Consider the following 16,309-nt stretch of genomic DNA (forward strand, 5'->3'; position numbering starts at 1 on the left):
ATTACAGGCCAGTAACACTAAGTCACTCTCTACTGTGACCAATCTGTGTACAGTAATGTACAGTGACCATTATCAGCTCATTACAGGCCAGTAACACTAAGTCACCCCTACTGTGACCAATCTGTGTACAGTAATGTACAGTGACCATTATCAGCTTATTACAGGTCAGTAACACTAAGTCACCCCTACTGTGACCAATCTGTGTACAGTAATGTACAGTGACCATTATCAGCTTATTACAGGTCAGTAACACTAAGTCACCCCTACTGTGACCAATCTGTGTACAGTAATGTACAGTAACCACTATCAGCTTATTACAGGCCAGTAACACTAAGTCACCCCTACTGTGACCAATCTGTGTACAGTAATGTACAGTAACCACTATCAGCTTATTACAGGCCAGTAACACTAAGTCACCCCTACTGTGACCAATCTGTGTACAGTAATGTACAGTGACCACTGTCAGCTTATTACAGGCCAGTAACACTAAGTCACCCCTACTGTGACCAATCTGTGTACAGTAATGTACAGTAACCACTATCAGCTTATTACAGGTCAGTAACACTAAGTCACCCCTACTGTGACCAATCTGTGTACAGTAATGTACAGTAACCACTATCAGCTTATTACAGGTCAGTAACACTAAGTCACCCCTACTGTGACCAATCTGTGTACAGTAATGTACAGTAACCACTATCAGCTTATTACAGGCCAGTAACACTAAGTCACCCCTACTGTGACTAATCTGTGTACAGTAATGTAGAGTGACCATAATCAGCTTATTACAGGCTGGTAACACTAAGTCACCCCTACTGTGACTAATCTGTGTACAGTAATGTACAAGGACCATTATCAACTTATTACAGGCCAGTAACACTAAGTCACCCTCTACTGTGACCAATCTATGTACAGTAATGTACAGTGACCATTATCAGCTTATTACAGGCCAGTAACACTAAGTCACCCCTACTGTGGCCAATCTGTGTACAGTAATGTACAGTGACCATTATCAGCTTATTACAGGCCAGTAACACTAAGTCACCCCTACTGTGACCAATCTGTGTACAGTAATGTACAGTGACCATTATCAGCTTATTACAGGCCAGTAACACTAAATCACCCCTACTGTGACCAATCTGTGTACAGTAATATACAGTGACCATTATCAGCTTATTACAGGCCAGTAACACTAAGTCACCCCTACTGTGGCCAATCTGTGTACAGTAATGTACAGTGACTATTATCAGCTTATTACAGGCCAGTAACACTAAGTCACCCTCTACTGTGACCAGTCTGTGTACAGTAATGTACAGTGACCATTATCAGCTTATTACAGGCCAGTAACACTACTGTAAGTAACCCCTACTGTGACCAATCTGTGTAACACTAAGTCACCCCTACTGTGACCAATCTGTGTACAGTAATGTACAGTAACCACTATCAGCTTATTACAGGCCAGTAACACTACTGTAAGTAACCCCTACTGTGACCAATCTGTGTGCAGTAATGTACAGTGACCATTATCAGCTTATTACAGGCCAGTAACACTAAGTCACCCCTACTGTGGCCAATCTGTGTACAGTAATGTACAGTGACCATTATCAGCTTATTACAGGCTGGTAACACTAAGTCACCCCTACTGTGGCCAATCTGTGTACAGTAATGTACAGTGACCATTATCAGCTTATTACAGGCCAGTAACACTAAGTCACCCCTACTGTGACCAATCTGTGTACAGTAATGTACAGTAACCACTATCAGCTTATTACAGGCCAGTAACACTAAGTCACCCCTACTGTGACCAATCTGTGTACAGTAATGTATAGTAACCATTATCAGCTTATTACAGGCCAGTAACACTAAGTCACCCCTACTGTGACTAATCTGTGTACAGTAATGTACAAGGACCATTATCAACTTATTACAGGCCAGTAACACTAAGTCACCCTCTACTGTGACCAATCTATGTACAGTAATGTGCAGTGACCATTATCAGCTTATTACAGGCCAGTAACACTAAGTCACCCTTACTGTGACCAATCTGTGTACAGTAATGTACAGTAACCACTATCAGCTTATTACAGGCCAGGAACACTACTGTAAGTCACCCTTACTGTGACCAAGCTGTGTGCAGTAATGTACAGCGACCATTATCAGCTTATTACAGGCCGGTAACACTAAGTCACCCCTACTGTGGCCAATCTGTGTATAGTAATGTACAGTGACCATTATCAGCTTATTACAGGCTGGTAACACTAAGTTATCCCTACTGTGACCAATCTGTGTACAGTAATGTACAGTGACTATTATCAGCTTATTACAGGCCAGTAACACTATATCACCCCTACTGTGACCAATCTGTGTACAGTAATGTACAGTGACCATTATCAGCTTATTACAGGCCGGTAACACTAAGTTACCCCGACTGTGACCAATCTGTGTACAGTAATGTACAGTGACCATTATCAGCTTATTACAGGCCAGTAACACTAAGTCACCCCTACTGTGACCAATCTGTGTACAGTAATGTACAGTGACCATTATCAGCTTATTACAGGCCGGTAACACTAAGTCACCCCTACTGTGGCCAATCTGTGTACAGTAATGTACAGTGACCATTATCAGCTTATTACAGGCCAGTAACACTAAGTCACCCCTACTGTGACCAATCTGTGTACAGTGACCATTATCAGCTTATTACAGGCCGGTTACACTAACTCACCCCTACTGTGACCAATCTGTGTACAATAGTGTACAGTGACCATTATCAGCTTATTACAGGCCGGTAACACTAAGTCACCCCTACTGTGGCCAATCTGTGTATAGTAATGTACAGTGACCATTATCAGCTTATTACAGGCTGGTAACACTAAGTTATCCCTACTGTGACCAATCTGTGTACAGTAATGTACAGTGACCATTATCAGCTTATTACAGGCCAGTAACACTATGTCACCCTTACTGTGACCAATCTGTGTACAGTAATGTACAGTGACCATTATCAGCTTATTACAGGCCAGTAACACTAAGTCACCCCTACTGTGACCAATCTGTGTACAGTAATGTACAGTGACCATTATCAGCTTATTACAGGCCGGTAAAACTAAGTCACCCCTACTGTGACTAATCTGTGTACAGTAATGTACAGTGACCATTATCAGCTTATTACAGGCCGGTAACACTAAGTCACCCCTACTGTGACCAATCTGTGTACAGTAATGTACAGTGACCATTATCAGCTTATTACAGGCCGGTAACACTAAGTCACCCCTACTGTGACCAATCTGTGTACAGTAATGTACAGTGACCATTATCAGCTTATTACAGGCCAGTAACACTAAGTCACCCCTACTGTGACCAATCTGTGTACAGTAATGTACAGTGACCATTATCAGCTTATTACAGGCCGGTAACACTAAGTCACCCCTACTGTGACCAATCTGTGTACAGTAATGTACAGTGACCATTATCAGCTTATTACAGGCCGGTAAAACTAGGTCACCCCTACTGTGACCAATCTGTGTACAGTAATGTACAGTGACCATTATCAGCTTATTACAGGCCAGTAACACTAAGTCACCCCTACTGTGACCAATCTGTGTACAGTAATGTACAGTGACCATTATCAGCTTATTATAGGCCAGTAACACTAAGTCACCCCTACTGTGACCAATCTGTGTACAGTAATGTACTGTGACCATTATCAGCTTATTACAGGCCAGTAACACTAAGTCACCCCTACTGTGACCAATCTGTGTACAGTAACGTACAGTGACCATTATCAGCTTATTACAGGCCAGTAACACTAAGTAACCCCTACTGTGACCAATCTGTGTACAGTAATGTACAGTGACCATTATCAGCTTATTACAGGCCGGTAACACTAAGTCACCCCTACTGTGGCCAATGTGTGTACAGTAATGTACAGTGACCATTATCAGCTTATTACAGGCCGGTAACACCAAGTCACCCCTACTGTGACCAATGTGTGTACAGTAATGTACAGTGACCATTATCAGCTTATTACAGGCCAGTAACACTAAGTCACCCCTACTGCGACCAATCTGTGCACAGTAATGTACAGTGACCATTATCAGCTTATTACAGGCCGGTAACACCAAGTCACCCCTACTGTGACCAATGTGTTTACAGTAATGTACAGTGACCATCATCAGCTTATTACAGGCCAGTAAAACTAAGTCACCGCCTACTGTGACCAATCTGTGTACAGTAATGTACAGTGACCATTATCAGCTTATTACAGGCCAGTAACATTAAGTCACCCCCTACTGTGACCAATCTGTGTACAGTAATGTACAGTGACCATTATCAGCTTATTACAGGCCAGTAACACTAAGTCACCCCTACTGTGACCAATCTATGTACAGTAATGTACAATGACCATCATCAGCTTATTACCGGCCAGTAACACTAAGTCAGCCCTACTGTGACCAATCTGTGCACAGTAATGTACAGTGACCATTATCAGCTTATTACAGGATGGTAACACTAAGTCACCCCTACTGTGACCAATCTGTGTACAGTAATGTACAGTGACCATTAGCTTATTACAGGATGGTAACACTAAGTCACCCCTACTGTGACCAATCTGTGTACAGTAATGTACAGTGACCATTTTCAGCTTATTACAGGCCAGTAACACTAAGTCACCCCTACTGTGACCAGTCTGTGTACAGTAATGTACAGTGACCATTATCAGCTTATTACAGGCCAGTAACACTAAGTCACCCCCTACTGTGACAAATCTGTGTTCAGTAATGTACAGTGACCATTATCAGCTTATTACAGGCCAGTGACACTAAGTCACCCCTACTGTGACCAATCTGTGTACAGTAATGTACAGTGACCATTATCAGCTTATTACAGGCCAGTAACACTAAGTCACCCCCTACTGTGACCAATCTGTGTACAGTAATGTACAGTGACCATTATCAGCTTATTACAAGCTGGTAACACTAAGCCACCCCTACTGTGACCAATCTGTGTACAGTAATGTACAGTGACCATTATCAGCTTATTACAGGCCGGTAACACTAAGTCACCCCTACTGTGACCAATCTGTGTACAGTAATGTACAGTGACCATTATCAGCTTATTACAGGCTGGTAACACTAGGTCACTCCCTACTGTGACCAATGTGTGTACAGTAATGTACAGGGACCATTATCAGCTTATTACAGGCCAGTAACACTAAGTCACCACCTACTGTGACCAATCTGTGTACAGTAATGTATAGTGACCATTATCAGCTTATTACAGGCCAGTAACACTAAGTCACCCCTACTGTGACTAATCTGTGTACAATAATGTACAAGGACCATTATCAACTTATTACAGGCCAGTAACACTAAATCACCCCTACTCTGACCAATCTGTGTACAGTAATGTACAGTGACCATTATCAGCTTATTACAGGCTGGTACCACTAGGTCACTCCCTACTGTGACCAATGTGTGTACAGTAATGTACAGTGACCATTATCAGCTTATTACAGGCCAGTAACACTAAGTCACCCCTACTCTGACCAATCTGTGTACAGTAATGTACAGTGACCATTATCAGCTTATTACAGGCCGGTAACAATAAGTCACCCCTACTGTGACCAATCTGTGTACAGTAATGTACAGTGACCATTATCAGCTTATTACAGACCAGTAACACTAAGTCACCCCTACTGTGACCTATCTGTGTACAGTAATGTACAGTGACCATTATCAGCTTATTACAAGCCAGTAACACTAAGTCATTATCTGCATTGTATTTCCGCTGTGAAATGTAGCGGGATATTGCTCACTCCTTTACCACCTTCCCCTCTCCACAGAACAGAACAGGGAACTCTACAGCAATCAGGGTGTCTGTACTGTTACTGCCAGTAAGTGGTCGCCTTACACAATCAACAATGACATCTTAAGATGACAAAATATTACATCACATAACCCCAAATACAGCCAGTCTGTGAGCAGTGACACAATCACACCAGCAATAAAGATACACATTTATTCTATATTTACTGCTGATTACTCACCTGTTCTGCCCTCTGTAACAGTGTCCTCCTCTTTACTTGTCCCCATCATGTCTCCCTCCTCCATAGACTGCTGATCACTCCTCACATATGTCTCTTCTTCCTCTTTATGTGTCCCCATTATGTCTCCCTCCTCCACAGACTGCTGATCACTCCTCACATATGTCTCTTTTTCTTCCTCTTTAATTGTCCCCATCACGTCCCCCTCCTCTGCAGACCGCTGATCACTCCTCACGTACATCTCTTCTTCTTCCTCTTTAATTGTCCTCCTTATGTCATCCTCCTCCATAGACTGCTGATCACTCCTCACATATGTCTCTTCTTCTTCCTCTTTACTTGTCCTCATCATGTCACCCTTCCCCATAGACTGCTGATCACTCCTCACATATGTCTCCTCTTCTTCCACTTTAACCACAGCACTTACATGTATCAGTTCTCCACCCTAAGTTGAAATAACGAGAGCTAATGTTTTAATTGTGAACACATATGCATATGCAATAGAAAAAGTGCAATATAGTTTGGAATCGCTGATGACCCTCAGCCCACCTACCTGACAATGGTGGGGAATGGTGCGATCATCTTGTGGACAATCCCAGGAATAAAGAGGACCTGTGTATCTGTCTGGAGGGTTTCTGTTGCTGGATACATCTGTAGGAAACACACACACTGACTGAATACATTGTCTCTATGTGTTTATCAGATAATGGGGGATCTAGGTGGACCCCATACTGCTCTCTCCTTTGTAAGAAATGAATGTCTCCTCTTACCCGGCGATGTGAGGGGCGGCTGATTCTCCATCATAGTGTCCTTGTAGAGGTTCTTGTGTCCTTCTATATACTGCCAGTCCTGCATGGAGAAAAAGATAGTGACATCTTGAAACCTCATAGGAACCTGACATGCACAATGATACAGTCACTGCCCAGACACACCCCTTGCTGTTACTGGATAATGTCCCATAATTCCCAGCACCACCCACCTCTCCTGTCAGCAGCATCATCATCATCTTCCTGGTGATTTCCAGAATCTTATGCTTGTTGTGTCCCTCAGATATCAGGGAGTGAGGTAGGGGAACCGTGATGGTCACATGATCACCAGACTTCACTGGAGGAAGACTCTGTATGGAAAGACCAACAATAATTGTCACATGATCTCCCAGAATCCTCCTCATCTATCTAGTCAGGTGTGTTTTATTATTAGCAATAAGAGATGTCATGTGATCTCCCAGAATCCTCCTTCAGCATACATCAAATAAGGGTGGCAGAAAAAAACGGGTGCGGGGTACAGCCAAAATGTGAAAATGTTGTGTATAACAATTTTTTTTTATCGTGTCTTCATCTTTATCTGAGATAGAATAATAAATATGTTAAAATAATGGTATTAAAAAGGGTGCGGGGTGAAGCCAAAATGGCAAAACATCGTCTATAATAACGAAAACTAAAAAATATTTACAGTCATAATGAGGATAGTAAAACACTGGTAAATACCACCAATATTTTATTACAAATAAACCTAGTCTCCTCTCACACAGAACCCTCCCTCTACCGATGCTTAACTCTAAGACCTCCCCCCCAGTGGGGCCTAAACCTAAGACCCCCCCCCCGGTGGTGCCTAACCCTAAAACCACCCCAGTGGTGCCTAACCCTAAAACCCCCCCGGTGGTGCCTAACCCTAAAACCACCCCGGTGGTGCCTAACCCTAAGATCCCCCTGGTGGTTCCTAACCCTAAGATCCCCCTGGTGGTGCCTAACCCTAAGACCATCTCTAATGGTGCCTAACCATAAGACACCCCCTCCCGGTGGTGCCTAACCCTAAAACCACCTTTCTACGCTGCAAATAATGTAAATACAAAAAGTGATGCAATTCTAAGACAAAAATGTTCAAAAACAGAATTTACAAAATATTTATCAATATGAAAAATTTTGGTTGGATGGGCCCGGCACCCATTATTTATCTGTGCCCAAATTTCTGCTTTTTGCTCGCAATTACAAATAATTTGCTTTAGTACCTATGGAGCACCCCAAACAGTCCATTAGCCCCTGGTAACTACATTTCTTAATTCCCCTCCTCACCTCTCCAGTCAGATATGTATTTTATTAATATAGATAAGAGTGGTGTCATGTGATCTCCTAGAATCCTCCTCACCTCTCCAGTCAGCAGACAGATGATCTCCAGAGTGAGGTTGAATATCCTTTCAGTCATGTGACTCTGGTCCTCATCCATCCTTAGTGATGTGGTCATGTGATCGGTACAGGAAGCTGCTGCCTTTTGATTGATAATAAAGGGAGGATAATCTAGGTTGCACAGTTGTCAGTGATGAAACTACCAATACAGAATCCCCCTCCCCCCAGCACTCCCCATTGCTGTCAGTTGTGGGTGGTGGGGCCATGCAGAGAACAGACATTACATACTGAAGGATAATGGCAATGCTGGAGGACACAGGGGGGACATGGCTATACTGGGAAATAAATGGCATTACTGGGGTGGGGGACATTACATATTGGAGGATAATGGCAATGCTGGGGGACACAGGGGGACATGGCTATACTGGGGGAGAAATGGCATTACTGGGGTGGGGGACATTACATACTGGAGGATAATGGCAATGCTGGGGGACACAGGGGGAGCATGGCTATACTGGGGGAGAAATGGCATTACTGGGGTGGGGACATTACATACTGGAGGATAATGGCAATGCTGGGGACACAGGGGGGACATGGCTATACTGGGGGAGAAATGGCATTACTGGGGTGGGGGGACATTACATACTGGAAGATAATAGCAATGATGGAGGACACAGGGGGGACATGGCTATACTGGGAAATAAATGGCATTACTGGGGTGGGGGACATACCATACTGGAGGATAATGGCAATGCTGGGGGACACAGGGGGGACATGTCTATACTGGGGAAGAAATGGCATTACTGGGGTGAGGGACATTACATACTGGAGGATAATGGCAATGCTGGGGGACACAGGGGGAACATGGCTATACTGGGGAAGAAATGGCATTACTGGGGTGGGGACATTACATACTGGAGGATAATGGCAATGCTGGGGGACACAGGAGGACATGGCTATACTGGGAAATAAATGGCATTACTGGGGTGGGAGACATTACATACTGACAGGGGAATAAAATTTAACTTTTAATTATCCATTTAAAATCTTTAGGAAAACTGTCATATTAATCGCTACATAGAGTAGTTGATTCAGTAGGTAAAGTGCATAAGGAGTGAATTTCTCCTCCTACTTCAACTAAATAGTACTAGTTACAATTTACAGAAACCCCCCACCATATAGAAAACAACCCGACATGTTTCACTTCCTGATGGAAGCTTTATCAAGGGACAAAGTGCAGTGCATATAGTGATAAGATAGATTACAAAGTAATTAAAACATTAATTGTAGCATAGCGTATAGGCCTATGACAGCAGCCTAACCAACATGGCGAAGTAGCCCTCCTTTTATACTGTTCAGAGGTCAGATGATGTGGGTGTGGAGCATGCAATTGCTTCCGCCCCTTCATTTCCCCTACATCATTGGTATAGACATCTGTCAGTCATTGATTATCCAATCAGATGTGGGCTCAATACACCGACATGATCCTTCAGAAAAGTCCTTATAGAGAGATTTTAACAATCCACAATTGAAAGAGATCTTACCAACCTTTCCACAATTTACCTTTAGGAGAGGTAGAAATTTGGGAGACTCATTAACACATTCCTATTTACGGGATGCAAGCAGGGAAAGCGGGTTGGCACTATGGAAAAGCAGGGGAGCTTAAGTAGTGCATGCAGGTACCCTGGGATTACAGCTGAGCGTGCTCTGGTAAACAGACAGGCAGATATGGCACATGAAGCAAAAGACAGAGGAAACCGGCACTGCAAGCAAGCTGTGTTTTAATCTTGATCCATGCAAACAAATGGTGTGTACATTGACAGCGGCAGGAAAATAATCTTGCATAATAATAAAGGCATGCAGTTGGATACAGGGTACCTGGTGGTGCGGTGGGTGCTGGGTGATCAAGCCTAAGCCTAAGGCTTGATCACCCAGCACCCACCGCACCACCAGGTACCCTGTATCCAACTGCATGCCTTTATTATTATGCAAGATTATTTTCCTGCCGCTGTCAATGTACACACCATTTGTTTGCATGGATCAAGATTAAAACACAGCTTGCTTGCAGTGCCGGTTTCCTCTGTCTTTTGCTTCATGTGCCACATTCCTATTTACCACAGATCAAAAAATCCCAAAAAGGAAAGAAGAAAACATGGCTGAGCACAGATTTGAATGGCATGCACAGATATATATATATATTGGTGAAACGACCAGAGCAGTTAAAACACGCATCCTGGAGCACTTAGGAGACATTAAACATAAGCGCAATACACCTGTTGCGCGACATTTTTTGGAGTTTCATGGCGGTGACCCTGAGGGTTTGAAATATTGGGTGGTGCAACAGTGGAGAATGGGCCCAAGAGGAGGGAATTTAGATCAGAAATTGAGGCAAATTGAGGCCCAATGGATCTATAGGATGGGTACCTTGTCTCCGGGGGGCCTGAATGAAGGGTTCACTTATACACCCTTCTTGTAGAAATACTTACCTACAATTAACAACCTCCGTACATTAAGTTGCTGCACTTACCTGCCCCTGAAAAATAGGGCTACTCCATACAATGTCTGAGACATGTATCTGTTGTATAACTATTATTGCCATGTACGGATGTATCTCGTTGTTTTGCACTGATATACCTCTATATTCAGTGCTTAATACATCTTTTAGCAAGTGAGGAAATTATCATTTGTCCCTTTAAAAATATCTCTAGTTTTGGTACCTCTGGATGTGGAGTAAAGGATGGGAATACCAGCCTCTTACCCTAATGTTGAAGTCTTTCTCCTATTATGTATAACCTCTGCTTTAGTATGGTTGCCTGGATACTATAAACAAAGTTACGTACGGTGGACATGTAGTGTATTCGAGCAGGAGGCAGGATCTGTTTACATGTTGATGCCACCTCCCATATCGCTGATCCACCTATAGCAGTGCAGGAGGTGTGACTATGGATGGCCTGGTGATGCATAACACTAGCCGTCAATGACGCTGGGCGTGGGCCCCGCCCTCTAACTACACGTAACCCTGTTTACCCTATGGCAGGCGTACTTGCGGAAAAACTTCCGCATTATCATGCCGCGGATTGGTCGCATATCAACGGGCGAATCAGAGCAGGTGATTGGAAAAAACATCGGTGGGGTCGCACTCCCATTGGCTGATGTTGTAATGACTCATGTAACCCCTGCGAACCAATGGTAGTGCTGTATTCCCGGCGTGGAGGAGATTACGATGTTTTATACTTTTCAAAAGGAGGCTGTTTGACCATTTGGTAATATGTATTAGATAAAGTTACTGGGGAGTTTGGATATTTTCTCGTAGTTGTTAAAATCTCTCTATAAGGACGTTTCTGAAGGATCATGTCGGTGTATTGAGCCCACCTCTGATTGGATAATTTTTGACTGACAGATGTCTATACCAATGATGTAGGGGGAGTGAAGGGGCAGAAGCAATTGCATGCTCCACACCCACATCATCTGACCTCTGAACAGTATAAAAGGAGGGCTACTTCACCATGTTGGCTAGGCTGCTGGCATAGGCCTATATGCTATGCTACAATTAATAATGTTTTACTTTGTAATCTTATCACTATATGCACATTATGCACTGCACTTTGTCCCTTGATAAAGCTTCCATCAGGAAGTGAAACATGTCGGGTTGTTTTATATATGGTGGGGGGTTTCTGTAAATTGTAACTAGTACTATTTAGTTGAAGTAGGAGGAGAAATTCACTCCCTATGCACTTTACCTACTGAATCAACTACTCTATGTAGCGATTAATATGACAGTTTTCCTAAAGATTTTAAATGGATAATTAAAAGTTAAATTGTATTTACCTGTCAGGGAGTCTTTAGATAGGAAAGGAGGGGGGCAGTGGAGACCGGGGGAGGGGTGGCCATCAGGCCAGCTCCCCTCGCTTCTCCTACTTCATTTGGCTCTGGAAGCCTTTAACCGCTATAGGTGGTGGTATTCTTCAATGTTACTTTGCACTCAGGAAATCTGCCGTTGAATACACAGAAATGTGTAAAGTTGAAATTTAATGTGAATTTTGTTCAAATCTGCAAAAAAAGTTCAGTAAATTAAAAAGGGCCAATGCCAATGAGATCAAACATAATGAATGTGCTGCTCTTCCCTATTCACAGGCTTAGAGGCCATCTGTGAAAGCAATAGGGGGTGGGGAGATCGCAGTACATGAGCTGGTACTCTGCACATTATCAGCTGTATGGGGTGTAACAGGAGCTGTATAGAGATAGTGCTGGTACTCTGCACATTATCAGCTGTATGGGGTGTAACAGGAGCTGTATAGAGATAGTGCTGGTACTCTGCACATTATCGGCTGTATGGGGTGTAACAGGAGCTGTATAGAGATAGTGCTGGTACTCTGCACATTATCAGCTGTATGGGGTGTAACAGGAGCTGTATAGAGCTAGTGCTGGTACTCTGCACATTATCAGCTGTATGGGGTGTAACAGGAGCTGTATAGATATCGTGCTGGTACTCTGCGCATTATCAGCTGTATGGGGTGTAACAGGAGCTGTATAGAGAGAGTGCTGGTACTCTGCACATTATCAGCTGTATGGGGTGTAACAGGAGCTGTATAGAGAGAGTGCTGGTACTCTGCACATTAACAGCTGTATGGGGTGTAACAGGAGCTGTATAGAGAGAGTGCTGGTATTCTGCACATTATCAGCTGTATGGGGTGTAACAGGAGCTGTATAGAGAGAGTGCTGGTATTCTGCACATTATCAGCTGTATGGGGTGTAACAGGAGCTGTATAGAGATAGTGCTGGTACTCTGCACATTATCAGCTGTATGGGGTGTAACAGGAGCTGTATAGAGATAGTGCTGGTACTCTGCACATTATCAGCTGTATGGGGTGTAACAGGAGCTGTATAGAGAGAGTGCTGGTATTCTGCACATTATCAGCTGTATGGGGTGTAACAGGAGCTGTATAGAGATAGTGCTGGTACTCTGCACATTATCGGCTGTATGGGGTGTAACAGGAGCTGTATAGAGATAGTGCTGGTACTCTGCACATTATCAGCTGTATGGGGTGTAACAGGAGCTGTATAGAGATAGTGCTGGTACTCTGCACATTATCAGCTGTATGGGGTGTAACAGGAGCTGTACAGAGATAGTGCTGGTACTCTGCTCATTATCAGCTGTATGGGGTGTAACAGGAGCTGTATAGAGATAGTGCTGGTATTCTGCACATTATCAGCTGTATGGGGTGTAACAGGAGCTGTATAGAGATAGTGCTGGTACTCTGCACATTATCGGCTGTATGGGGTGTAACAGGAGCTGTATAGAGATAGTGCTGGTATTCTGCACATTATCGGCTGTATGGGGTGTAACAGGAGCTGTATAGAGATAGTGCTGGTACTCTGCACATTATCAGCTGTATGGGGTGTAACAGGAGCTGTATAGAGATAGTGCTGGTATTCTGCACATTATCAGCTGTATGGGGTGTAACAGGAGCTGTATAGAGATAGTGCTGGTATTCTGCACATTATCAGCTGTATGGGGTGTAACAGGAGCTGTATAGAGATAGTGCTGGTACTCTGCACATTATCAGCTGTATGGGGTGTAACAGGAGCTGTATAGAGATAGTGCTGGTACTCTGCACATTATCGGCTGTATGGGGTGTAACAGGAGCTGTATAGAGATAGTGCTGGTACTCTGCACATTATCGGCTGTATGGGGTGTAACAGGAGCTGTATAGAGATAGTGCTGGTACTCTGCACATTATCGGCTGTATGGGGTGTAACAGGAGCTGTATAGAGATAGTGCTGGTACTCTGCACATTATCAGCTGTATGGGGTGTAACAGGAGCTGTATAGAGATAGTGCTGGTACTCTGCACATTATCAGCTGTATGGGGTGTAACAGGAGCTGTATAGAGATAGTGCTGGTATTCTGCACATTATCAGCTGTATGGGGTGTAACAGGAGCTGTATAGAGATAGTGCTGGTACTCTGCACATTATCAGCTGTATGGGGTGTAACAGGAGCTGTATAGAGATAGTGCTGGTACTCTGCACATTATCTGCTGTATGGGGTGTAACAGGAGCTGTATAGAGATAGTGCTGGTACTCTGCACATTATCAGCTATATGGGGTGTAACAGGAGCTGTATAGAGATAGTGCTGGTACTCTGCACATTATCAGCTGTATGGGGTGTAACAGGAGCTGTATAGAGATAGTGCTGGTACTCTGCACATTATCAACTGTATGGGGTGTAACAGGAGCTGTATAGAGATAGTGCTGGTACTCTGCGCATTATCGGCTGTATGGGGTGTAACAGGAGCTGTATAGAGATAGTGCTGGTACTCTGCACATTATCAGCTGTATGGGGTGTAACAGGAGCTGTATAGAGATAGTGCTGGTATTCTGCACATTATCAGCTGTATGGGGTGTAACAGGAGCTGTATATAGTGCTGGTATTCTGCACATTATCAGCTGTATGGGGTGTAACAGGAGCTGTATATAGTGCTGGTATTCTGCACATTATCAGCTGTATGGGGTGTAACAGGAGCTGTATAGAGATAGTGCTGGTATTCTGCACATTATCAGCTGTATGGGGTGTAACAGGAACTGTATAGAGATAGTGCTGGTACTCTGCACATTATCAGCTGTATGGGGTGTAACAGGAGCTGTATAGAGATAGTGCTGGTATTCTGCACATTATCAGCTGTATGGGGTGTAACAGGAGCTGTATAGAGATAGTGCTGGTACTCTGCACATTATCAGCTGTATGGGGTGTAACAGGAGCTGTATAGAGATAGTGCTGGTACTCTGCACATTATCGGCTGTATGGGGGTGTAACAGGAGCTGTATAGAGACAGTGCTGGTATTCTGCACATTATCGGCTGTATGGGATGTAACAGGAGCTGTATAGAGATAGTGCTGGTACTCTGCACATTATCAGCTGTATGGGGTGTAACAGGAGCTGTATAGAGATAGTGCTGTTATTCTGCACATTATCAGCTGTATGGGGTGTAACAGGAGCTGTATAGAGATAGTGCTGTTATTCTGCACATTATCAGCTGTATGGGGTGTAACAGGAGCTGTATAGAGATAGTGCTGGTACTCTGCACATTATCAGCTGTATGGGGTGTAACAGGAGCTGTATAGAGATAGTGCTGGTACTCTGCACATTATCAGCTGTATGGGGTGTAACAGGAGCTGTATAGAGATAGTGCTGGTATTCTGCACATTATCAGCTGTATGGGGTGTAACAGGAGCTGTATAGAGATAGTGCTGGTACTCTGCACATTATCAGCTGTATGGGGTGTAACAGGAGCTGTATAGAGATAGTGCTGGTACTCTGCACATTATCAGCTGTATGGGGTGTAACAGGAGCTGTATAGAGATAGTGCTGGTACTCTGCACATTATCAGCTGTATGGGGTGTAACAGGAGCTGTATAGATATAGTGCTGGTACTCTGCACATTATCAGCTGTATGGGGTGTAACAGGAGCTGTATAGAGATAGTGCTGGTACTCTGCACATTATCAGCTGTATGGGGTGTAACAGGAGCTGTATAGAGATAGTGCTGGTACTCTGCACATTATCAGCTGTATGGGGTGTAACAGGAGCTGTATAGAGATAGTGCTGGTACTCTGCACATTATCAGCTGTATGGGGTGTAACAGGAGCTGTATAGAGATAGTGCTGGTACTCTGCACATTATCAGCTGTATGGGGTGTAACAGGAGCTGTATAGATATAGTGCTGGTACTCTGCACATTATCAGCTGTATGGGGTGTAACAGGAGCTGTAGAGATAGTGCTGGTACTCTGCACATTATCAGCTGTATGGGGTGTAACAGGAGCTGTATAGAGATAGTGCTGGTACTCTGCACATTATCAGCTGTATGGGGTGTAACAGGAGCTGTATAGAGATAGTGCTGGTACTCTGCACATTATCAGCTGTATGGGGTGTAACAGGAGCTGTATAGAGATAGTGCTGGTACTCTGCACATTATCAGCTGTATGGGGTGTAACAGGAGCTGTATAGAGATAGTGCTGGTACTCTGCACATTATCAGCTGTATGGGGTGTAACAGGAGCTGTATAGAGATAGTGCTGGTACTCTGCACATTATCAGCTGTATGGGGTGTAACAGGAGCTGTATAGAGATAGTGCTGGTACTCTGCAC

At 43.8% G+C, this 16,309-nt stretch overlaps 1 protein-coding gene across 4 annotated transcripts in view; it reads right to left on the minus strand.

Moving 5' to 3' along the window:
- LOC137535450 (zinc finger protein 585A-like) overlaps window positions 1–16,309 on the minus strand; it is a 67,040-nt gene that overhangs the window by 34,932 nt on the left and 15,799 nt on the right. For 2 of the 4 annotated variants that reach the window (XM_068257278.1, XM_068257281.1), the window contains exons 2-6: window positions 8,186–8,305; window positions 7,020–7,157; window positions 6,811–6,889; window positions 6,594–6,691; window positions 6,047–6,485 (exon numbers count right to left, since the gene is read on the minus strand). In XM_068257278.1, the coding sequence (XP_068113379.1) occupies window positions 6,047–6,485; window positions 6,594–6,691; window positions 6,811–6,889; window positions 7,020–7,157; window positions 8,186–8,305 (874 nt within the window). The remainder of the gene's footprint in view (window positions 1–6,046; window positions 6,486–6,593; window positions 6,692–6,810; window positions 6,890–7,019; window positions 7,158–8,185; window positions 8,306–16,309) is intronic. The other 2 variants (XM_068257279.1, XM_068257280.1) reach the window with 2 other exon arrangements.

This window comes from Hyperolius riggenbachi, chromosome 10 (assembly GCF_040937935.1).
Source record: "Hyperolius riggenbachi isolate aHypRig1 chromosome 10, aHypRig1.pri, whole genome shotgun sequence".
NCBI lineage: Eukaryota > Metazoa > Chordata > Amphibia > Anura > Hyperoliidae > Hyperolius > Hyperolius riggenbachi.